General features: G+C 48.7%; 1 protein-coding gene across 4 annotated transcripts in view; it reads left to right on the forward strand.

Annotated features, from left to right (window-relative positions):
• The window catches only part of SLC1A1 (solute carrier family 1 member 1), an 805722-nt gene that overhangs the window by 42572 nt on the left and 739550 nt on the right, over positions 1-23600 (forward strand). For 3 of the 4 annotated variants that reach the window (XM_029613471.1, XM_029613480.1, XM_029613493.1), the window contains exon 1: positions 20244-20540. The exons of the other annotated variant lie outside the window; for it this stretch is intronic. In XM_029613471.1, the coding sequence (XP_029469331.1) occupies positions 20450-20540 (91 nt within the window). In that variant the 5' untranslated portion in view covers positions 20244-20449. Of the gene's footprint in view, positions 1-20243; positions 20541-23600 lie in introns of those variants that run through there. 4 annotated transcript variants of the gene reach the window in all.

Below are 23600 nucleotides of genomic sequence, written 5' to 3' on the forward strand. Positions count from 1 at the left end.
AGTGGGTGTGTGCGCGGGAAGAATAGACCATGCTAGTGTGGTCAGCGTTGGCCCGAAGAACAGAAGAGCAGCGCGGCACGCAGAAAAATGAAGAAGAACGTCAACCCTCGCAGCCGATGGGACTCCTTGCTCCGCCAGGGCTGAAAACGAAGGAGGTTAGGGTTGGGAGGAGGCTGCTGCTGCCGCTAGTTCCGGGGAGGGAGAGCGAGTGATTGAGCAAGCAAGCATGTGTGTTTGAGATCCTGTGTGTGTGTGTGTGTGTGAGTGAGATAGCATGTATGTGAATGATTGAGGCCTGTGTGTATGATTGAGAGCCTGTGTATGAGAGAGAGCATGAATGGAAGTGTATGACTGAGAACCTGTATGTGTAAGTTTATGATTGAAAACCTGTTTGTGTGAAAGAGTATGTGTGTGTGATTAAGATCCTTTGTGTGTGAGAGAGATCATGTGTATGTATGATTAAGAGCCTGGGTGTATAAGTAAGAGAGAGAGCATGTGTGTCTGTGTCTGATTGAGAGCTGGTTTAGGTGAGGGAGCATCTGATTATTTGATTGTCAGCCTGTGTGTAAATGAGAGAAAGAGAGAGCATGTGTGTCTGTGTGTGATTGAAAGCTGGTTTAGGTGAGGAAGTATCTCAGTATGTGATTGAGAGCCTGTGTGAAAGTGAGAGAAAGAGAGACCATGTGTGTCTGTGTGTGACTGAGAGCTGGGTTAGGTGAGGGAGCATGTGAGTATGTGACTGAGAGAAAGAGAGAGAGCATGTTTTTAAGCATGTGAATGAGAGTCTGTGTGTGAGAGAAAAAGACAGCATGTATGTGTGTGTGTGTGTGTAAGCGTGAAAAGATAGACAACATGTGTGTAAATATGTAATTAAAAGCCTATATAAGTGAGAGAAAAAGCATGTGTATATGTGAGTGACTGAGAGCATGTGTGTATAGGTGTGTAATTGAGAGCCAGTGAGAGAGAGCGCTGGTTTATGACTGAGAGAGAGGAGAAAGTAAACCACCCCGCCTCCTGCTAATTCAAAACAATCTCAGGAGACCTGGATATCAAACGTTCCCAGGTATGCAGAGGAAAAAAAAATTTGTATCCTTATTTTTCATTATTTGGTCTTTGTGTCTGCTATTTTGAAATATTTTATTGGTATCTAGAATTTTTTATATAAGTTTTTAATTATTGGATATTCCACTCATCAGCTGTTTTGAAATAATCTGTTCATTTTGTTAGCATGGTTTTACTGCTACTGATTTTATATTTCTTGATTTGTTTTATAAGGATGGGTGATGTTTCTTTTTTTCCTTTGTTGCACTGCATATAGAGACTCTGGCTTGTTGCAGTTTCCAATTCAGTTTTTTTGCATGCTTCTAGTTATGCGTTTTGGTCTCTTTATTCTTTGTTAGGTGAGGGTCGGCACATGTGACTGAGGTGAGGTATTCTGCTGGCGTGTAGTTTCTGTGTAGGGCTCTATAGCAGCATGACTTGGTCCGTTTTCCTAATAGGAGATGTATTGGTGTCTTAAGGCCTGGTGTAATATTTACAGTGTTGCCTTTTCGTAAGTAAGGTGGTTACTGTTTAAGTGCTGGAAATTGGTGCTGTTTTGGTGTGGGATGTTTACTATTTATGCAGTTTCTGTTCGGACAGAATACGTATTTTTTCCTTGTCATTTTAAACAATAAAAATAATTACCGGACCTTTACTTTTTATTTCCGCCATGAATTGTGTCACACATGTGAGCGTGGCCTGTCAGGTGTGTCATGATGGGAAAAAGGTTGAGAACCACTGAAGTAGATAACAACACACTTACAGAGGAGGTCTCGGAAGATATTGTTCATTAAATTTTGAAAGACAGCCGGCGCATTGCATAGGCCGAACGGCATCACTAAGTACTCGAAGTGGCCGTCTCGAGTGTTGAAGGCCGTCTTCCATTCAGCACCAGCTTTAATGGGAAGCAGGTTGTATGCTCCTTTCAGATCCAGTTTTGAAAAGATCTTGGCTCCTTGTAGTCTATCAAAAAGTTCTGAAATCAGAGGTAGTTATTTTGTTAAGGCCTCTGTAATCTATGCAAGGATGCAATGTGCTGTCCTTTTTGCCCACAAAGAAGAAGCCTGCGCCCGCAGGAGACTTGGACGGTCTAATGAAGCCTTTGTTGAGATTCTCCTGAATGATTTCAGACATGGCTTTGTTCTCTGCCACAGACAAGGGGTACACTCCGCCCTTGGGTGGCTCCGTATTCGGCTTCAGACGAATGGCGCAGTCATAGGGTCTGTGAGGCGGAAGTATATCTGCAGCTTCTTTTGAAAAGACATCTTGAAAAGATGTGTATTGAGGCGACAAGCCCAGCATTACTGGGGTGGTAGGCATGCAAGGTAATGGCTTAACCTCAGTCAGGCATCTCAGTCTGGACCCCAACTTGACAGTTCCAGAGTGACCCAATCGAATTGGGGCATATGCTGTTGTAGCCACGGTAATCCCAGTACTATGAGGTGCATAGCCTTCTCTAAAATAAAGAAGGAGATGGTCTCCATATGTAATCTATGCAAAAGGACAGCACATTGCATCCTTGCATAGATTACATAGGGTCTGTGAGGCGGAAGTATATCTGCAGCTTCTTTTGAAAAGACATCTTGAAAAGATGTGTATTGAGGCGACAAGCCCAGCATTACTGGGGTGGTAGGCATGCAAGGTAATGGCTTAACCTCAGTCAGGCATCTCAGTCTGGACCCCAACTTGACAGTTCCAGAGTGACCCAATCGAATTGGGGCATATGCTGTTGTAGCCACGGTAATCCCAGTACTATGAGGTGCATAGCCTTCTCTAAAATAAAGAAGGAGATGGTCTCCATATGGCGAGCACCTGTACGTAGACACACTGGTTCGGTACGTAATGTTACTGCTGCGATCCCGGGGTGGCCCCGGGATCGGCACTCACCCCGGCGTGGTTTCGCCGCGGGCTCCGGTCCTCCGGGGGTGCAGGGACCTCGGGCGCTGCGTTCCCGGCGCGCCCCGACCTTGCTTGGGCCTGCAGGGCCCTCTGGCACCGCGTCTCGGCCTCTGCCGCTCCGCCGGCGTCCCTCCATGGTTGACTCTGCCCCCTAGACGCGCGCGCGGCAGGCCCCAGTTCTTAAAGGGGCCAGCGCGGGAAACCTATGCACTGCCCTCCGGATGACGTCAGACGCTCAGGGTATTTAAACCCTGCACCAAGATGCTTCCCTGCCTTGCAACGAGGTTCCCAGGTTCTCCTGACTCCAGTTGCTTCATCCAGAGCTTCCCTGCGCTTCCTGACTCTTGATCCTGGTTCGGCTGACGGTGATTCCTGGCTCTTGACCCTTGGACTGGCTTACGACGTTTCCCTGGCTTCTGACCCCGGTTCGGCTTACGGTGATCCTCTGGCTTCTGACCCCGGACCGGCTTACGTTGACGCTTTGGCTCCTGACCTCGGACTGGCTTACGGTGATCCCTTGGTTCCTGACCCTGGACTGGCGAGCGACGACCCTTCGGCAATTGACCTTGGACTTCATCCGATTCGACCCTCGCGGGTCCGCCTAAGTCCCAGCGGCCGGGTCCCTACAGGCTCCTCCTGGGGGGACTCCGGCTTCCAGGGTGAATCTCCTAAGTCCCAGCGGCTGAACTCCTACGAGCTCCTCTCGGGGGAGGATCGGCTTCCAGGGCGAAGATCCTCCCACTACTGGACTGGCTCCGTCGTCTCCACCTTCCTCGCCAAAGCCCTTGGTCGCATAGGGCTTCCAGAGCTCCTCCTTCGGCCAGTTCCGAGCCTGTCTTTGCCGCCTCCCGGTCGGGGCCACTGCTGCCACCATCTACAGCAACTTCTCCTCTGGTTCCGATCGGCCCAAGGGTCCACGAATCCAACAGATTGCAAGGCCATGGACCCGGCGGATCTTGCCGGCCTCAAGGCTATTCCAGGCATAGCCCAGAAGCTTCAGCAGCAACAGTCTTGCCTCGATACCCTGATGTCCACTGTCCAACGCCTGGCGGATCGAGTTGAAGGAGCCTCCGCGGCTCGCCCCGCCTCTTCCTCATCACAACTCCATGCGAGCTCCTCAGTTCCAGTACAGATGCCATCCCCGCCTCGGTACTCTGGGGATCCAAAGATGTGTCGGGGGTTTCTCAACCAGTGCTATATCCGCTTTGATCTTCTGCCTGCACAGTTCTTGACCGACCGGGTCAAGACGACCTACATTATCTCCCTTCTCGACGGGCGACCTCTAGCTTGGGCCTCCTCCCTTTGGGAACGACAAGACTCCCGCCTGAATAATCTCGTGCAGTTCGTCAAGGCCTTCCGGAGAATTTTTGATGAGCCCTCCCGTGCTTCTACGGCTGCCTCCGAACTTCTCCAGCTGAGGCAAGGCAATCGTCCCCTGGAAGAATACGCGATGAAATTCCAGACCCTTGCCACTGAATTGGCATGGGGGGAGGACAGCCTCCATGGGATATTCTTGGAGGGACTGTCTCCACGACTCCAGGACGAACTCGCTGCCCGAGATCTTCCAGACGATCTCCAAGAACTTGTGGAACTGGCCGGACGGGTGGACCGACGCATTCAGCGCCGCTTCCGGGAGCGAAGGGCCAGCCAAGGGCACGGCACTCGCCAAACCACACCACCTCGGGCCCGAGCTCCACCATCGGCGGCGGCGGCTGTCCCTCCGCCTGAAGAGCCCATGCAATTGGGTCGCGGGCCGCTATCCGCTGAGGAGCGGAGGCGCCGTCGCGCACAGGGTCTATGCCTCTACTGCGGTGGTAAGGGGCACTTCCTGGCTCGGTGTACAGAGCGGCCGGGAAACGGCCGAACCTAGAATCAACTGGGGAGCTGATTCTAGGCAGTACCTCTCCGGACTCCCCATGTACTGTCCCAGCGAGACTATGCCTTCCCGGCGGAGGGTTCGATACCCTGGCACTGATTGACTCCGGGTCCGGGGGGAATTTCATTCTCCGAGACCTGGTACAACAACTGCAACTTACAATAGTGCCGCAAGAGCCACCTTTGCGGGTATCATCCATACAAGGGATTCCCCTCCCAGGGACCATTACCACTCGTACACAACTAGTCCAGCTTCAGGTCGGACTTCTTCATAAGGAGGAGATCTCCTTCCTCATCCTGGAGAGGTCTATTCATCCACTAGTTTTAGGTCTACCCTGGCTAAGGAAGCATTCGCCAGTAATCGACTGGTCTTCACTCCAGATAGCCTCGTGGGGGCCAGGCTGCGCCCACCATTGCCTTCCTGCTCGCCCGCTACAGACTCTCCCACTTCTGGCTACTCCCCTCACGGTACCAGCGCAGTACCAGGCCTTCCAGGATGTCTTCTCTAAAGAAAAGGCCGAATTACTCCCCGAGCATCGTCCCTTTGATTGTGCAATCGACTTGCTTCCTGATACCACGCCCCCTCGTGGGAGAGTATACCCTCTATCCTTACCAGATACTAAGGCTATGTCCGCCTACATTAAAGAGAACTTGGACCGAGGGTTCATAAGACCTTCTAACTCTCCGGCTGGGGCCGGATTCTTCTTTGTGGCCAAAAAGGATGGGTCTCTTCGGCCCTGTATCGATTACCGGGGCCTGAACCAGATTACCCGACGAGACCGCTACCCTTTGCCTCTGATTCCGGAGCTCCTGGATCGCTTACAAGGAGCCCGCGTTTTCACCAAGCTGGACCTTAGAGGGGCGTACAACCTTGTGCGAATCCGACCTGGCGATGAGTGGAAGACCGCCTTTAACACCAGGGACGGTCATTATGAATACCTCGTCATGCCGTTCGGTCTCTGCAACGCCCCAGCGGTATTCCAGAACTTAATGAATGAGGTCCTCCGCGATCTTCTATACACCTCGGTCATCGTCTACCTCGACGACGTATTAATCTATTCCCGGAACCTTGAAGAACATCGGCAACACGTACGCCAAGTTTTGCTTAAACTAAGAGAGAACCAATTATACGCTAAGCTGGAGAAATGCCAGTTCGAGGAGGAGTCGTTGCCCTTCTTGGGTTACATCGTCTCCTCCACCGGCTTCCGTATGGACCCCGATAAGGTCGCTGCCATCCGGAACTGGCCACAGCCTGTGGGAGTAAAGGTGCTCCAGCGGTTCCTAGGGTTCGCTAACTTTTATCGCCACTTTATCCCGCGTTACTCCTCGTTAGTGGCACCATTAACGGCGCTCACACGCAAGGGAGCGGATGCACGAGTTTGGCCGTCCACTGCAGTGCAGGCCTTCCAGGAGCTGAAAGAGGCCTTCCTCCAGGACACCTGTCTTCGACACCCGGACCCCTTGCGCCCATTCATCGTAGAAGTGGATGCTTCCAACATAGCCGTGGGGGCCGTCCTGTCCCAGGTCTCTAAGGATGGCAAACTTCGGCCATGCTCCTACTTCTCCCGAAAGTTTTCCCCTGCCGAGAAGAACTACGGCATCGGGGACAAGGAGCTATTGGCCATTAAGCTGGCCTTTGAAGCTTGGTGCCAGTGGTTGGAGGGGGCCCAACACCCCATTGTGGTTTACACGGACCACAAGAACTTAGAATATTTGTCCCATGCGCAAAGGCTCAACCCCAGACAGGCACGCTGGTCCCTCTTCTTTAGTCGGTTCGACTTTACTCTTCGGTACCGACCGGCGGCCAAGAATACCAGGGCGGATGCCCTGTCATGCACGACGGAGGTTGAGGAGGATTCCGAGACCCCGCAATACATATTGGATCCAGCTAAGGTCCAACTGGCAGCCACTGAACTCGCTCCTGCGGGGAGGACGGTAGTTCCAGTCCGTGCTAGAAGGAGGGTCCTAGCATGGGCTCACGACTCCCTGACGGGAGGTCATCCCGGGATCGCTCGAACTCTTCAATTACTGACGGAGTTCTACTGGTGGCCACGAGTCAAGGAGGACGTTCATCTTTACGTACAATCCTGTCCTACATGTGCGCAGCAGAAGCCCCCACCTGGCCGCCCCTGGGGACTCCTCCAACCACTCCCTGTACCCTCGGAGCCCTGGACCCACATCTCCACAGACTTCATCGTGGAGTTGCCTCCGTCTCAAGGGAAGACTGTGGTTTGGGTTACCATCGACCGCTTCTCGAAGATGGCCCATTTTGTCCCGCTTGCCAAGCTGCCTACAGCTCCTGAGTTGGCCGAACTATTCATCCAGCATATCTTCCGGCTGCATGGGTTGCCTCGACATATTGCCTCGGACTGAGGGCCTCAGTTCACGGCCAAATACTGGCGGGCACTCTGCAGGAAATTTGGGGTTCAGCTAGACTTAACCACAGCATTCCACCTCCAGGGCAACGGCCAGGTTGAACGCACGAACCGTACCCTGAAGGCGTTCCTCCGGGCTTTTGTCAGTGAACAGCAAGACAACTGGGTCACGCTTCTTCCCTGGGCCGAGTTTTCCTACAATCGACATCGACACTCCGCCACGCTCCAATCCCCTTTCCGGTTGGTTTACGGGAGGGTCCCCAGACCTCCTCTACCTCTACCAGTGACTACCTCCTCACCTGCGGCGCAACTGACGGCCAGGCAGATTCACCAGCTGTGGCACACCACTCAAGAGAAGCTCCATCGTACGGCCGCCCAGTTCAAAGCCTATGCAGACAAGTCCCGACGACCCGCTCCGGTATTTCAACCCGGTTCCAGGGTTTGGCTTTCTACCAGGAACATCCAGCTCAGGATCCCCTCCATGAGGCTAGCCCCTCGCTACATTGGACCCTTCCGGGTAGCCGAACGTGTTGGCGCGGTGTCCTACCGCTTACGTCTTCCCTCTACCCTGCGCATTCATGACGTCTTCCATGTCTCCCTCCTCAAACCGGTAGTCCTCTCCCACTTTCGACCTCTGCCTCCGGAGCCCACTACGGTTGCTACTGATCCTGGAGCCACATACACGGTTAAAGAGGTCTTGGATATCCGGTTCCGTCGCCATCACTGGGAGTATCTTCTCTCTTGGGAGGGGTACGGTCCTGAGGAGAATTCGTGGGAGCCCTCCTCGCACATTCTGGATAAGGGTCTTCTTTACCAGTTTCACGTGATGCATCCGGACAAGCCGCGACCCCCCGGGAGGGGGCGTAGGGGGAGGGGTACTGTTGCGATCCCGGGGCGGCCCCGGGATCGGCACTCACCCCGGCGCGGTTTCGCCGCGGGCTCCGGTCCTCCGGGGGTGCAGGGACCTTGGGCGCTGCGTTCCCGGCGCGCCCCGACCTTGCTTGGGCCTGCAGGGCCCTCTGGCACCGCGTCTCGGCCTCTGCCGCTCCGCCGGCGTCCCTCCATGGTTGACTCCGCCCCCTAGACGCGCGCGCGCGACAGGCCTCAGTTCTTAAAGGGGCCAGCGCGGGAAACCTATGCACTGCCCTCCGGATGACGTCAGACGCTCAGGGTATTTAAACCCTGCACCAAGATGCTTCCCTGCCTTGCAACGAGGTTCCCAGGTTCTCCTGACTCCAGTTGCTTCATCCAGAGCTTCCCTGCGCTTCCTGACTCTTGATCCTGGTTCGGCTGACGGTGATTCCTGGCTCTTGACCCTTGGACTGGCTTACAACGTTTCCCTGGCTTCTGACCCCTGGTTCGGCTTACGGTGATCCTCTGGCTTCTGACCCCGGACCGGCTTACGTTGACACTTTGGCTCCTGACCTCGGACTGGCTTACGGTGATCCCTTGGTTCCTGACCCTGGACTGGCGAGCGACGACCCTTCGGCAATTGACCTTGGACTTCATCCGATTCGACCCTCGCGGGTCCGCCTAAGTCCCAGCGGCCGGGTCCCTACAGGCTCCTCCTGGGGGGACTCCGGCTTCCAGGGTGAATCTCCTAAGTCCCAGCGGCTGAACTCCTACGAGCTCCTCTCGGGGGAGGATCGGCTTCCAGGGCGAAGATCCTCCCACTACTGGACTGGCTCCGTCGACTCCACCTTCCTCGCCAAAGCCCTTGGTCGCATAGGGCTTCCAGAGCTCCTCCTTCGGCCAGTTCCGAGCCTGTCTTTGCCGCCTCCCGGTCGGGGCCACTGCTGCCACCATCTACAGCAACTTCTCCTCTGGTTCCGATCGGCCCAAGGGTCCACGAATCCAACAGTTACTTCTCCTGGCAAGGGTTCTCCATGGATGGATGAAAGAAGTAGAGGAGGCGATAAAGTGGAAGTGGGGATACGTAGATGTTCCACTAGTCCTTGAAGAATAAAGTTGCCTCCTTCCCCTGAGTCCACTAGGGCAAGAGTCTGGTACTGTAGAGGACCGCAGATGAGAGATACAGGAAGAGGGAGCGGAGGAGAAGAAGTGGTGAGACCTAAGAAGAGTCCTCCTGCAGGACCTAGGTCTGTCCGTTCCCGGACATACAGGGCAATTTTGGACAGCATAGCCAGCTTGTCCACAGTACATACACAGCCCTAATTTCTTCCGCATTCTTCTCTCCTTTGACATCAGGTGGCTGCAGCCTAATTGCATCGGTTCATCTTTGCCGGCTGCTGGGACGATAGGGGCAGCCCTGGATGCAGTCTTGACTCGGACTTCACTCAGAAAGGATCTCCTGGAAGTCTTGGTTTCTTGAACTTTATCTCGAAGCTAGCAATCGATTCTAGTTGCCAGTTTCACCAGTTCAACCAAGGTTTCAGGCATCTCTCTTGCTGAGAGTTCATCCTTCAGGCGAGTGTTCAGTCCTTCGAAGAACAGCGTCTTCAGGCATTTTGGGTCCCAGAATAATTCAGATGCCAGTGTCTTGAATTCAATAGCGAACTCAGCTAGGGTCTTGTTCCCTTGCTTTAGGTGAACCAAGGAAGATCCTGCAACAGAATATCGGGCAGGGTCATCAAAAACTGATTTAAACAGTTCAAGGAATCCTTCAATGTTGTGAAGGATCGGGTCCTCGTGTTCCCACAGCGAAGATGCCCAGGACAGGGCTCGTCCATCTAAGTATGATAGGATATACGTAGTTTTCACATAAGCTGTGGGGAAATGTCCAGGTTGTAACGCAAAGTGCATGCAGCACTGGTTAATGAAGTCTCTGCATATCCATACTTCTCCCGAGAAGCAGGTAGGAGCTCCTAGAGGTACAATCGTCTTTACCATCACCTCTGACAGTTTAGCCTCTTTACCTGAGCTGGAAGGCGAGTTCATCTGTTGGGTTAGCAAGTTAAATGCAGTGGTCAGTCCCTCCAGCGTAGTCTGCTGTTCGGCGATCCGCTGGGCCAGGCCTGGAATGGCCTGCAACGCCGTGAGCTGAGCCGGATCCATGGAGTTGGCAATCTGTTGTTATTACTACTTCGATTAATTTGTACAATGTTAAAACTTGTTTACTTAATTTTCAATGTTCAATGTAAAAACTCCTGTTTTATTCTTATTCTGTTCTATGTAAACCGCTAAATGTAGCAACAGTTACTGTTCCTTGTGAACCGGGGTGATATGTATATTATACAGGAACCTCCGGTATATAAATCATTTAAATAAATAAATAAATAAATAAATAAATTACGTGTGTTTTAGTGGATCCTTGGGTGCTGTGGAGATGACCAGGCCCACGGGGAGGAGCCCCGTGAGGAGCCACAGCACTGGGCTAGACTCTATACACAAAACACCGGAATTGAACTCTTTTATTATACAGCTTGAAGATAGCCTCCAGGTGGCAGTGGTGAGTTGTAGTCTCAGGGACCTCAGCAGAGGGAGCCCTTCTCTCCTAGGTGACGTCAGGGGGGTTCTGCAGCAAGGAGTTACTGTGGATGAGACAGATGAGATATTAGAGTACTCACTCGGTGTTAGCTGTTATGGATGCGATTCCACCAGATAGTTGTTGTAGGTACAGGCACTGAGGGAGGGAGAGCAGGCCCTTGAGGAGCGAGTACCTGTTCCCTGAATGGCACCTGAAAATAGAAAAGAGGGCCCCTGAGAAGCGAGTAGCCAAATTAGTAGCAAACCCCGAAGGCAGAAGGAAAGCTTCCTGCAGGCAGCAGGGAAGCAGCAGAGTAGCGCAGACAGGAACAGTTCATGTCCATACGAGTCTATTCGAGCCTTTGCCAACTCAATGAGCTAGCAATCCTGAGAAGTAGATATACCCAGATTGGCGTGATGTCAGAAGAGGGAACGCCCTCAAGGTTTGCGCCACTGGGCGTACTTAGACGTGGGAGGAGCAATGGCATACGGCTGTACCATAGCCATTCCGGGGACGCCAGAGAGGTTGGCTTGATGACGCTGCGGTAGCCCTCTTGCCCAGGTTTGCGGCAGGAGCTGAGATAAGGGTGCAACAAGCAGGGCGAAGCCATCGAAGACCGACGGACGCAACACAGGTTATCTTTGTTAGGGAGCTGTCTTTTCCTGGAGTCCTGGAGCCTCTCTCTGCTCCCCTCTGAGCCTTTGTTGTAACTCTGCTCAGAGGAGTCACCCTGCTCCTGCAGTTCCCTGTTTTAAGATGGACCGGAGTCAGCTGTCTTGTACCAGTCCTAAAGTTACTCCGGAACCCCTGGGCATATATTCTGTCACAAGGAGGTTGTGAGGGGCTATATAGGAGAAAACCCCAGAACACCTTAAAGGGTATCTGGGCCAGACCTCCTTAAACCCAGCACAGCAGGAAATCCTAGTCCTGGGCAGAGGTCCTTAGGAAAGGAGTATAACTAGCTGGACCCAGGAGGGGAAAGGAGGCTCAGGGAGAGAAGGAAGCCTAGAGTAAGAGAATACTGCTAAACTATATGTTGTATTTCTGCCTTTGTTTTGTGAACTGCAAAAAATAGCAGATCTGCTTTTGTAGTGTTTCTTGTCTTTAATAAAGAAGTTTATGAGACATTTGCCAGAGTCCAGCCTAAATCTTTTCTCTGGCCACTCCAAAGACTGCTCATATTGCCACAGAAGTGTAGTGTGGTGGTGTTTTAGAACTTAATGTAATATTTGTAGTATTGCCTTTTCATAGGTAGAATTGTTAACCTGCCCACATATGCATACGTAAACAGGACGTTTTGGCCAGTGCCCTTAATCCCAGGTATCAGTGAACAAACCTCTGCTTCCTGCTCCAGACTCTCCACTCTCAGGCAGTGTGCAGGGAACAGGAAGAGTGGACTGAGCCTGGAACAGAGCTCCGAGCAGAGCAAAGAAATGCCATTCTGCTTCCTAATCCAGCACCTCCCTTCCGGTTCTTTTCTCCCTGCTCTCTTCTTGTCTTTCAGGGAAGTGGAAGGGAGCGGGGTGTGGCTGAAGTTGACAAGAGTTCAGTTTTTGCCTGCATATTTCTATGTATAATTTGTGGTCACTTATTCTGTAACTGGTGGTGTCCAACATGATGTATTCTGCTAACGTAGTTTCTATGTACTTCAACTTGTACTGTTTTCTAATAATAAATTTCAGTGTTTTGCCAGCCTTTCCAAATAATGCACGGTGGTTTATAACATTTTTAGAATTCAAGTACAATAAATCTCTACTCCAAAGAATTTACAATCTGAGGGGTGAATTTTCAAAGGAGTTATGTGTATAAAAGTTGCATATATTATAGAAAATTTCCAAAGCCCATTTACACGGTAAAACCTTCTGAAAATTCAGATCAATGCAGTGAATTTTCAAAGGAGTTATGTGCATAAAAGTAGCAGTTTTCAAAAGCTTATTTATGCATGTAAAACCCAGTTTTATACACATAAATCCTTTTGAAAATTACCTCCTGAGTGGATACCTGAGGCAATGGGAAAGAAAGCGACTTACTCAAGTTCATAAGGAGTGTCAGTTGAAGATGTGTTTTCCCTGATTCTCAGTCCATTATTCTAACTACTAGGCCACTATGTTTTTTTCCAGCTGGGAAGTATATTGTTGCTTTTCTAGAGCCCAGTGTACTAGAGATGTGAATCGTGTGATCGATCGTCTTAACGATCAGTTTCGGCTGGGAGGGGGAGGGAATCGGATTGTCGCCGTTTGGGTTTTTTAAATATCGTGAAAATTGTGAAAATCGAAAACCGGCACACTAAAACATCCCTAAAACCCACCCCGACCCTTTAAAATAAATCCCCCACCCTCCCGAACCCCCCCAAAATGCCTTAAATTACCTGGGGTCCAGAGGAAGGGTCCCGGTGTGATCTTTTACTCTCGGACCTCCGGTGCTTGTAGAAATGGCGCCGGCGCCGTACGGCAATGTGGCCATATGGCTGTATGGCAAAATGGCGCCGGCCATACGGCCTTCTGACCTGCCTTGCCTTGCTATTGTGTGTCTGGCCTATGGCCCCCTGCCTACTGTGTGTGTGTGGCCTACGGACCTCTGCCTATTGTGTGTGTGTGGCCTACGGGCTCTCTGCCTGCCGTCTGTGGCCCACGGGCTTTCTCCGCTCTGCTGCCTTCGGGCTTATGTGTTTCATGTTCAATGTTAGTGCTGTCCTGGTTTGTCTGTTCAGTTCTCTGTCAGTCTTGTTTCCTCAAACCAGTCACTTATACCTCCTGCCATTATCACTCTTACCTACACGCTTCCTGAATTCATCCTTACCAGCACCCAGTTCCAGTTTCTTGTACACCTTTACCTACATTCACGCTCACACATACCTCCATGCTGTTCCAGTATTCAAGTTCACCCTTACCTTCATGCATCTGGTATCAGGTATCTCCAGCCAGTATTAGACTCAGTCTGCCTATTCCACCTTCCCACTTGCCCATAGGGTTTACTCATTCCTGCCTGCACCAGCCAGCATCTAGACTCTTCTGCAGTCCTGCCTTTCTCCACCCTGAGACACCCCTGTTAGTGGTGTTCACGACTCCTGACCGGAGCCCATTCGTAACAGTCTCATCTGAGATGTCGTTGCATCAATCCTGGTGTTACGTCTCCATAGTCCTGGTGTCATATCTTCAACCCAAGTCTTCGTGCCATGTGATGCCGTCGCATCAACCCAAGTCTTCATGTCATGTGATGCCGTCGCATCAACCCAAGTCTTCGTGTCATGTGATGCCGTTGCATCAATCTTCTTGTCTTCGTGTCAAGGTCCGTCTGCCCTCAACCTCAGGTCAGGCCTGCTGCTCCATGCTGCTCGTAGCAGGTCCGAAAGGGCCCGGAATGGTCGGAGGACCATTCAACTTCCAGCATCCTCGGATGTTGGCCTTGGGAGCTTGCCGGCCTGGCGGAGGGTAGACCGTCAGCCATGCGGAGCCACCGTCAACCCTTGGCTCGGCCCTGAAGGTCTGGGTCCGGGCTGAGGCCCATGGGCACACTAAACCCCCCGTTCTCAACAGAATGCAAGGCCTTTCAAGGCTGTTCGCAACATATTCCCACTGCAGCTTACGAACATAACATGTCATATGTTTTCCAACACCTTCGTAATCTATCTCATGTTATGTATGCACAAGGTGGTATAAATTCTGCTACTGACTCATGGCTTGACTCTATATTTTCATGGCTTCCTTCAATTTCTTGGCTGAGTAAGTTACTATTTTCCGTATTTGCTATCTTCTTTATACTGATTTTTAGCTGTTGTTGTTTTCAATGTTCTTTATCTCTTCTATCATCTATTCGTACTCCTTCTTCTCTGCTATACCTATCTACTTCTATCCCTGGTTCTCAGTATGAAACAGTTCTCCTTGCAGAGACTCACCCAGCATGAACAGTGCAACAAGAATATACATACTTTCTTCTTTAATAATTTTTTTTAGTTCTCGCCTATCTTTATGCTAGTTATACTAGTATGTGATTTAATAATATGTGATTTGTAGCATACAGACTGTTTTCTATTAGGAACAAATCTTTCTCTTTAGACTATTAGTTTAAATATGGTATTTCTTCCTTATGCAATGTAATTTCTAGTTTAAGACTAAAGTTTTGATATTATTATTACACTTGCAGTTTAACTATAGAACTGAATGATTTCTATTGTAATTCAGTTTTAATGGTATTGTTTGATTAACTAGTGAATGCTTATATAAGTATCACTTACACTCATTAGGAATCTAGAGGGACACACACAATTGTGCTTTACACCTGATAAATACCAAGGTTAGTTGTTAGGACACACTTTTTAGGCCCCTTTGTTATGGCCCATCGTCGCGGACCTGTTGGTGTGCCACTCTTGCCATTGAAGGTGGCACAAGAGGGAAATGATATATGGAGCCTAATGCTAAGACTATTGCTCACTCAGTTCCCAGAATCCTTCAGGATGTGGCCTGCTTGCAATGTTGGTCATAGAGAAAAACTTTTAACTGACCTCAGATTCAAGAATTTGGAAGATATCTGGAATACCTTTAGGCTCTGCAAAGCCTATACTTAAAGGTCATGAGGTTATCGATGGCAGATGGCTGAGGCTGCATTCTTGGCTTATCTGGCTGCAAGAGACTCCAACTGAAATCAGAGTTTCTCCCTGCCCCCTGGAGATGAAATGATTGATCTATCGACAGAACAAAGGAACCCAGGAGAAGCAGGGCACATCAAAAGCAAAGCTAAAACAAAGGGACCTTCATATGGGTGGAGAGTTCTCAGGTTAAAGAAGGTTAGCTTATTTCACTGTCAGATTGCGTACGTGATCCTCGACACAGGCATTCTGTGTATGGTTTAAACCTATATAATACAGCTTTTACAAGATACTGGAAGAGACAGTAATGCCCTGCCTATATTGAAGGTCTGGCGGTCTGTGTCTTCCAAGGATATGCAATAATAAATTTATATTTGCTTCAACTAAATTCCTTGTGATATCCTTGTGTGTCCTGTAGCAGAGAAGCGCCATTTACACAGTCAGGTAATATATACAGGACAGAACCTCCTCTCTGGTAAGAAGTATGACAAATGGGCTAAAGCGTGTAGGCTAAGAACTTTTTGTGTGCATAGTGATCCCTCTAGATCCCCACTAAAGTAAATGAGATTCATAGACAGACACGCATTCTCTAATTAACAAATAATAGCAATATGACTAAGTTGCACTTAATGAAATGGTAGTGGTAGAATATCCTAATGTTACAAATCCAGCTACTATTTTACAAACTGAGCCATTAGGAAAATGGTACACTGTTTTAGATTTGGCAAATGCATATTATTGTGTGCCTCTTGCTTGGCAAAGTAGGGAGTTAACTGCTTTCCAATACGATAAGCAGAGTTATCAGTGGGCTAGATTACCGCAAGGGTATGTAGAAAGTCCTTCTATTTTTTCTAAAATCTTGTCTGAAGATCTTCAGGCAGTACGTACTCAACTTCCAGTGGGTGTGTCTCTGATCCAGTAAGTGGATGACTTGTTAATTTCAGCATCTACGCGTTCTGCATGCATGAAAGCAACTGAAGTGCTTTTGCATACATTAGCACAGGCAGGATATAAAGGGGTGGAAATACGACAAGTGAGGTAATCAAATTTGCAGATGATACAAAACAGTTCAGAGTAGTTAAATCACAAGCAGATTGTGATAAATTGCAGGAAGACCTTGTGAGGCTGGAAAATTGGGCATCAAAATGGCAGATGAAATTTAGTGTGGATAAGTGCAAGGTGATGCATATAGGGAAAAATAACCCATGCTATAATTACACAATGTTAGGTTCTACATTAGATGCTACTACCCAAGAAAGAGATCTAGGCGTCATAGTGGATAACACATTGAAATCGTCAGTTCAGTGTGCTGCGGCAGTCAAAAAAGCAAATAGAATGTTGGGAATTATTAGAAAGGGAATGGTGAATAAAATGGAAAATGTCATAATGCCTCTGTATCTCTCCAAGGTGAGACCACACCTTGAATACTGTGCACAATTCTGGTTGCCGCATCTCAAAAAAGATATAATTGCGATGGAGAAGGTACAGAGAAGGGCTACCAAAATGATAAGAGGAATGGAACAGCTCCCCTATGAGGAAAGACTAAAGAGGTTAGGACTTTTCAGCTTGGAGAAGAGACGGCTGAGGGGGGATATGATAGAGGTGTTTAAAATCATGAGAGGTCTAGAACGGGTAGATGTGAATCGGTTTTTTACTCTTTCAGATAATAGAAAGACTAGGGGGTACTCCATGAAGTTAGCATATGGCACATTTAAAACTAATTGGAGAAAGTTCTTTTTCACTCAATGCACAATTAAACTCTGGAATTTGTTGCCAGAAGATGTGGTTAGTGCAGTTAATATAGCTGTGTTTAAAAAAGGATTGGATAAGTTCTTGGAGGAGAAGTCCATTACCTGCTATTAATTAAGTTCACTTAGAGAATAGCCACTGCCATTAGCAATGGTTACATGGAATAGACTTAGTTTTGGGGTACTTGCCAGGTTCTTATGGCCTGGATTGGCCACTGTTGGAAGCAGGATGCTGGGCTTGATGGACCCTTGGTCTGACCCAGTATGGCATGTTCTTATGTTCACAATTCATCGCCAGATATTGGTGCGCCCTTTGTAAAAAGTTTGGCATTAACATCAGTTTAACAACAGCATACCATCCTCAAGCCAATGGACAAATCGAGTTTACAAACCGCTCCTTGAAGTCCTTCCTCCGCGCATATATAAACAATCGTCAGGACAATTGGTCGGAGCTTCTTCCTTGGGCAGAGTTCTGCCACAGCTCCCACATTGCCACTGCCACAGGTACATTGCCCTTTTCCATCATTTACTGGAAACAACTGCGACCACCGCTGCCCATACCATTGTCAGTGCCTTCTCCTGCTGCACAAGCTACTGCCGATGCCCTCAAGGCACTTTGGAACCAGATGAATCTTCGCTTACGCCAAGCCGCTTCCCGGGCCAAGAGATCTGCTGACAGCCATCGACGCTTGGCTCCTGAGTTCCTTCCTAGCCAGAAAGTCTGGTTAAGCACACGTTATATTCGACTCGAGATACCTTCTCAGAGGTTTGCACCAAGGTATATTGGACCTTTTCCAATCATTCGTGTCGGACCGGTAACTTACCAACTCCGGCTGCCGCTTACATTGAGAATCCACAATATGTTTCACGTATCACTCCTAAAACCTGTGGTCCTATCCTGGCCTTCACGAAAGGCTCCTGCACCTCTCCGCTGGTCGCTGAGACCGACATCACTTATAAGGTCCACGAAGTCATTGATGTCCGCCATAGGGGCTGCCAGTGGGAATGCCTCCTTTCCTGGGAGGGTTACGGCCCTGAAGAAAATTCATGGGAGCCAGCCTGTAACATCCTGGATAAGAAACTCCTCCTCCAGTTTCATCGTGCCCATCCGGGCAAACCCAGACCTCCTAGAGGTGGCATAGAGGGGGGTGTACTGTTACGCGCGGCGGCCGCAGCAGACCCACGGCTCGGCCCCCTCAACTCTTTCAAAGTGATCCAGTATTTGGTCCATCATCTCTGGTGGCTGTGGGCTGCTGGCTCCATCCTGGGGCCGCCCTTGGGGCCTCCGGCTCTGCTGCAGCTCCTGATGTTCCACGTCGGGTCTCTCTGCATGGCCTGCGGAGAGATGCCATCCCGACCAGTGCCGCCACCTTTTAGGCGTGCGCACACGCACACAGCTAGTCCTTGAATAGGGCCCGCGGCAGGAACCTGGTCGCAGCCCCGGATGATGACATCAGCAAAGCTCCGGTATATAAGCCCGGGCTCCGCTCTCTCAAATTGCCTTTGCAACAGGCCCCCTTGCTAGTCGAGTACTCGTTGCCTCTTCAGTTCCTGGTTCCCGATCCTGATTGCCTTTGTTCCTGTTTCCTTGTTCCTGTGTTCCTGTTCTTTCGTCTCTCCTTCGGATTGCTAACCTGGTTTGATCTCTGCATTGCCTGACTACTCCGTTGCCTCTCTCCAGCCCCGGACTTCTGCATTGCCTGACTACTCTGTTGCCTCTCTCCAGCCCCGGACCTCTGATTCACTTGACCACGTCATTGCTTCTCTCCAGCCCTGGACTTCTGCTTCGTCTGACCATCCTTTTGACTCTCTCGTCTAGAGCTCAGCCTTACTTGCCACTGCTTCCAGACTACCGCCAGCCCTGATCCCAGCTTGTTTAAAGACGCCTCTTCAGCCTTTGTCCTGGACGTGGTTCATTCAGGCTTTGGCCTGCTCTTGCTCGGGCGCCCTCTGTCAGACTGTGTTCCTATTGGTGCCCAGGTCTCCGGGACTCTGCCTTGTCTAGTACAGACTGATACTTACACTAGTTGCTGCCTCTAGGCTGACCTTGATTCACCCATCGTCGACCACTGATGGAGGCCACCTAAGTCCAGCTGGCCCTGGCACCCAAAGGCTCAACCCACGGGGAATGAGGGCTGGTATTGGACCTTGATTCACCCATCGTCGACCACTGATGGAGGCCACCTAAGTCCAGCTGGCCCTGGCACCCAAAGGCTCAACCCACGGGGAATGAGGGCTGGTATTGGTGAAGCGCCATCCGGCCTCCGTCCTTCAGCCCTCTCTGCCTGCCGACGATGGGGACCCCTCCTAAGGGTAGCGTCAACCCCACCTCGGCCCAAGGGTCCACCTCTGGCGCAACAGGAGAAAAGATGGCTGAGAGGGGATATGATAGAGATGTTTAAAATCATGAGAGCTCTAGAACGGGTAAATGTGAATCAGTTATTTACTCTTTTGGATAGTAGAACGACTAGGGGGCACTCCATGAAGTAACATGTAGCACATTTAAAACTAATCGGAGACAACTGTTTTCACTCAACGCACAAATAAACTCTGGAAATTGTTGCCAGGGGATGTGGTTAGTGCAGTTAGTGTAGCTGGGATTAAAACAGTTCTTGGAGAAGTCCATTACTTGCTATTAAACAAATTGACTTAGAAAATAGTCACTGCTATTACTAGGATCAGTAGCATGGGATAGACTTAGTTTTTTGGTACTTGCCCGGTACTTGTAGCCTGGATTGGCCACTGTTGGAAACAGGATGCTGGGCTTGATGGACCCTTGGTCTGACCAAGTATGGCATGTTTTTATTTGTCCTGCCTATCTTCTTCGCAAGACTAGGGGGAAACTAAGAGTCCCATGTACTAAGCATTTTCCCTATAGACAAAAAATGGGAAACAAACCCTTTAGTACCTCTAGTCCTTAGCAACTATACCCCAGACCTAAGCACCAGCTACAATCAAACAGAACAGGGTCTACTAGGGTGGGGGGAAAGGGGGGTGGTGGTAGCAGAGAATGAAAGGCCAGAAGCACTAAGCATTTTCCCCCCTAAGCACAAAATGAGGGGAACTCTTATATTAGAAAACTGAAACCGTTACATACACACACTACTCGCATAACTTATCTCACTAATCTATCCCTGTCCGACCGTTCGCTGATTTTTTGCCAACCCAGGAGCGGCCAATAGTACGAAGCTTTGCAAGCCGTCGACCAATCCCGCCGCGGCTCTGGCTCGCGACGCCTCGCGTGGAAGTGAGTTGGGCCGAGCCGCTGATTGACAGCTCAGCCCGAGCCTTCTCCCAGCGCTTGTGGCAAGGTGCGAGGTTCTGAGCCTGGGCGGGACGGGAGGAGGAGACGACGGAGAGAGCCCGAGTTTTATGCCGCTGCCCGGCGCTTTTCTGTCATTCGCTGACAGACGGTTTTCGAGTTAAAGTTGTCCACACCTGCTCAGCCATTGAACTCTTTCACCGTTTTGCGGTTCGCCCCTTCCCAGCAGTCCTCGCCATGGGCAAGCACTTCAGGCAGGACTGCGGCATCAGGCGCTTCATACGGACCAACTGGCTGCTGATCAGCACCATAGTCACCGTGATTTTAGGTGAGCCGCTTTGCTGCGGGGTGGGCAGCGTCTAGCTGTGATCTGCTTCTGCCAGTTTTCTCAGATTTGTATGTATTTGTTTATTTCAACTGCGTGTCTGGTGATGCGCGCTTTAGCCTCCCCTCACCCTTGGTGCTGCGCTGTTGCGTGTGGGAGCGGGAAAGGGGGGACTGTGTGTGTGTGTGTGTGTGTGATGGAGGGCGTGAAGAGAAAATGAAATAACCTTAAGTGGAAACCAAAAAATGACTTGGTCCAGCCGAAATATAACCTGGCACAAAAACAACAAAATTCCATCAGACTTACAGGAAAATGTATGCTTCCGGAGCACGTCTCCTTGGAAACTGACACTGGTGAATTTACGGATAATTAATTGGGTGGATTACGTTTTTTATTTGTATTTTTCAAACGATGTCATGATTTCACCATGAGGAACTAGTCCGTGGTGAGTAGAGTATTCGCCTAGGAAACCGACGGGCTTCTTGCGCAATGGGTCCTAATAGGTATTTGTCGAGTTGTAAGTGTCAATACTTCTTCCTCGTGTCCTCCTAAGCCTGGGGATGGCATTGCCTTATAGAGAAGCCTCTGCCTAGAGAGACTTAAGAGCGGCCCTGCCGTGTTGCAAGGGGAAGCGCGGAAATGTTTGCCTGAGCAGTTAGTCGCGGAAGAAGGAAAACGGCTTTTTTTCGGCCCCCCAAAGAGCCCGTTCCCGCCTTGGCCACCCCCACTGTCCTGCTGCTTTCAGAAGGCTCAAGGCTAACGTTCACCTGAAATTCCGTCCGTTTGTTGTTCACTCATCCTCGGCTCTTTCAGGTTCAGAGCCATTTTATCTGAAAACAAACAGATGAGTCCCGTATGAGTGAACTTTTTGGCAACTGATTTTCTATATATTTTTTTTTAATGTGGTGTCTTTGGTTACGAATAAGACATCGATTCTTGATCTTACTTCTGGGAGAGCAGTCTTCAGAGAGGTCCTCCCCAGATGTTTTATTTCCTTTGCTTAGTGATTCATTCCCGAGATCTACTCTAATTCTGGGTTTTGAAAGTATGTAGAAAAACTTGGAACCTTGTTTTCATTTAATTTCTCTAGGAAATTTCTCAGTGTTTATTATAGCAAACAAAATGGGGGGAAAAAATCAGTGAGGAAAATCCACTGATTTTCTTCTACTTACGTTTGTTATAACAACCACAGAGAAATTCCCAGGAAAAATAAAATCAAAACTGAAAACCAAGGTCCCTAAGAATAACTGAGACTGAATCTTGCTTCACTGTGAAACTCACTCATTCATCAGGTTGAAGGTTGAATTTTTATTATTTGCAGAGTCTGAAACCTAAAGAAATCATGTGAATATTATTGAAATGTAGCTGTTTCTTGGAATTTCGTGATGGAATTTGTCATTGCCTTTATTTGTGCTGAAAAGTGTTTTTGATGATAGCTGCAGTAGATAAATGTGTGATTGAAAACAGTAGTGTTAACTCTTGGATAATGATGTGTTTGTATAGAATGACCAGGCAACCCAAATGAAAGGAAAACAAAGTCTCAAAAAATAATTTTTCAAAGATGGCTGTATAATGTAAAACCAGATCTAGTATATAGCCATATCGCTCCAACTTTATTTTTCATCCAGATCTTAGAATATTTACATGTAGATGAAAAGAATGAGGTGATTATAGGACATCCCTGTATCTTTACAGAGCTGTTGAGAGGCGTGTGTATCCTTTAATGCTTTCTCTTATTCCTAAAAAAAAATGGTGGCTCCGGTTTTGTTAGAGTTGTACTGCTCAAACTTTATTATTTATTAAAATTAGACTTTTATTTTGAGTGCTTTTAAAAAATACAAACACAAGAGAAGAGAGCACAGAGAAAAGGATAAAATAAAGAGATGAGAGAGGAAATAAAAAAACATGAAACATTAGGTGTGAGGTGACTGAACAACAGGAATGACCCCAACATTTCTCACTTCTCATTCCACTTTCCTTTCGTCAACTCCATTCTTTAAATGATGTGTAGCAAAATCTTTGCTCCTCCAATACTGATCCCTGCCAGCCCTTTGCTGTCTCAGACTAATCAGCCCTTGCTGAATGAACATCCAAAGGTAACTGATTCCATTAATGAACCTGAACCTGGAGGCAAAATACTAAACTAACAAGACCTTTCAGAGCAATTTTTGCACTTAATTGTACGAAGGTTACTGGCAAATCTTTTGCCTTGGATTACATTAAGCTTGTTTCATGACTATTATGTCTTGTTTGAAGCAGTGTGTTACCTTTAGCTGTTCACTTTGCCCATTTGACATTTTTTGTTCACTAATAATCAGGATAGGGATATGTAGCAATGTATGACGATCACATTTACAAGGTATGGCTTGTGATCTGAAGCAAAGATTAGCAGATACAACCAGTATATATAGTGATGGTACATGGATGCCTTTCCAGGAATGTTCTGTGTGAACAGAGGCTTTGGAATAATCAAACCAATTACTGTAACCAACCGCATGTTTAAGCCAAAACAATTTTTTTAAAATTGTAAATGACAGTTCAATTAGTAGATTAATAGCGTCTATTACAATTGATCTTGGGGATCTGAGTTTCCTTTTTGGGCTTTCCCCTGCTTCAGTTTTCATGCAGTTTGTCAATATAGCCAAAGAAATAACAGATTAATTGATTTGTATTTCCTAATACACTTATTCTCTTCTCATGATAACTCTTGGATATGTTACACCAGACTCCAAAGAGAGATGAATTATGATTGGATGAATGCTAATTTATAAATGCAAGAACCCCAAACCTCACTCGAGGGCTAAAATTACATCCTATGTCTTTCCACATAAAATGATTTGATTGAAAGGATAAAATGCTGTGAGGAAGGAAAAGGACAACTGAAACACTTTAGGTTGGCAGAACAGTGTGTTATATTAAGAGAGGAAAATTCTTGATTTTTGTGCTTTGCTGTATAGCACTGTGCACGGGAAAATGGCTTCATAGTGTCATAATTTGTGGGATATTTTTTTAAAGGTAGTGCTAGGAGCTAATCAACAGCATTTCTAGCAAAGAAGATAAAGA

This window comes from Rhinatrema bivittatum, chromosome 1, assembly GCF_901001135.1.
Source record: "Rhinatrema bivittatum chromosome 1, aRhiBiv1.1, whole genome shotgun sequence".
Lineage (NCBI taxonomy): Eukaryota > Metazoa > Chordata > Amphibia > Gymnophiona > Rhinatrematidae > Rhinatrema > Rhinatrema bivittatum.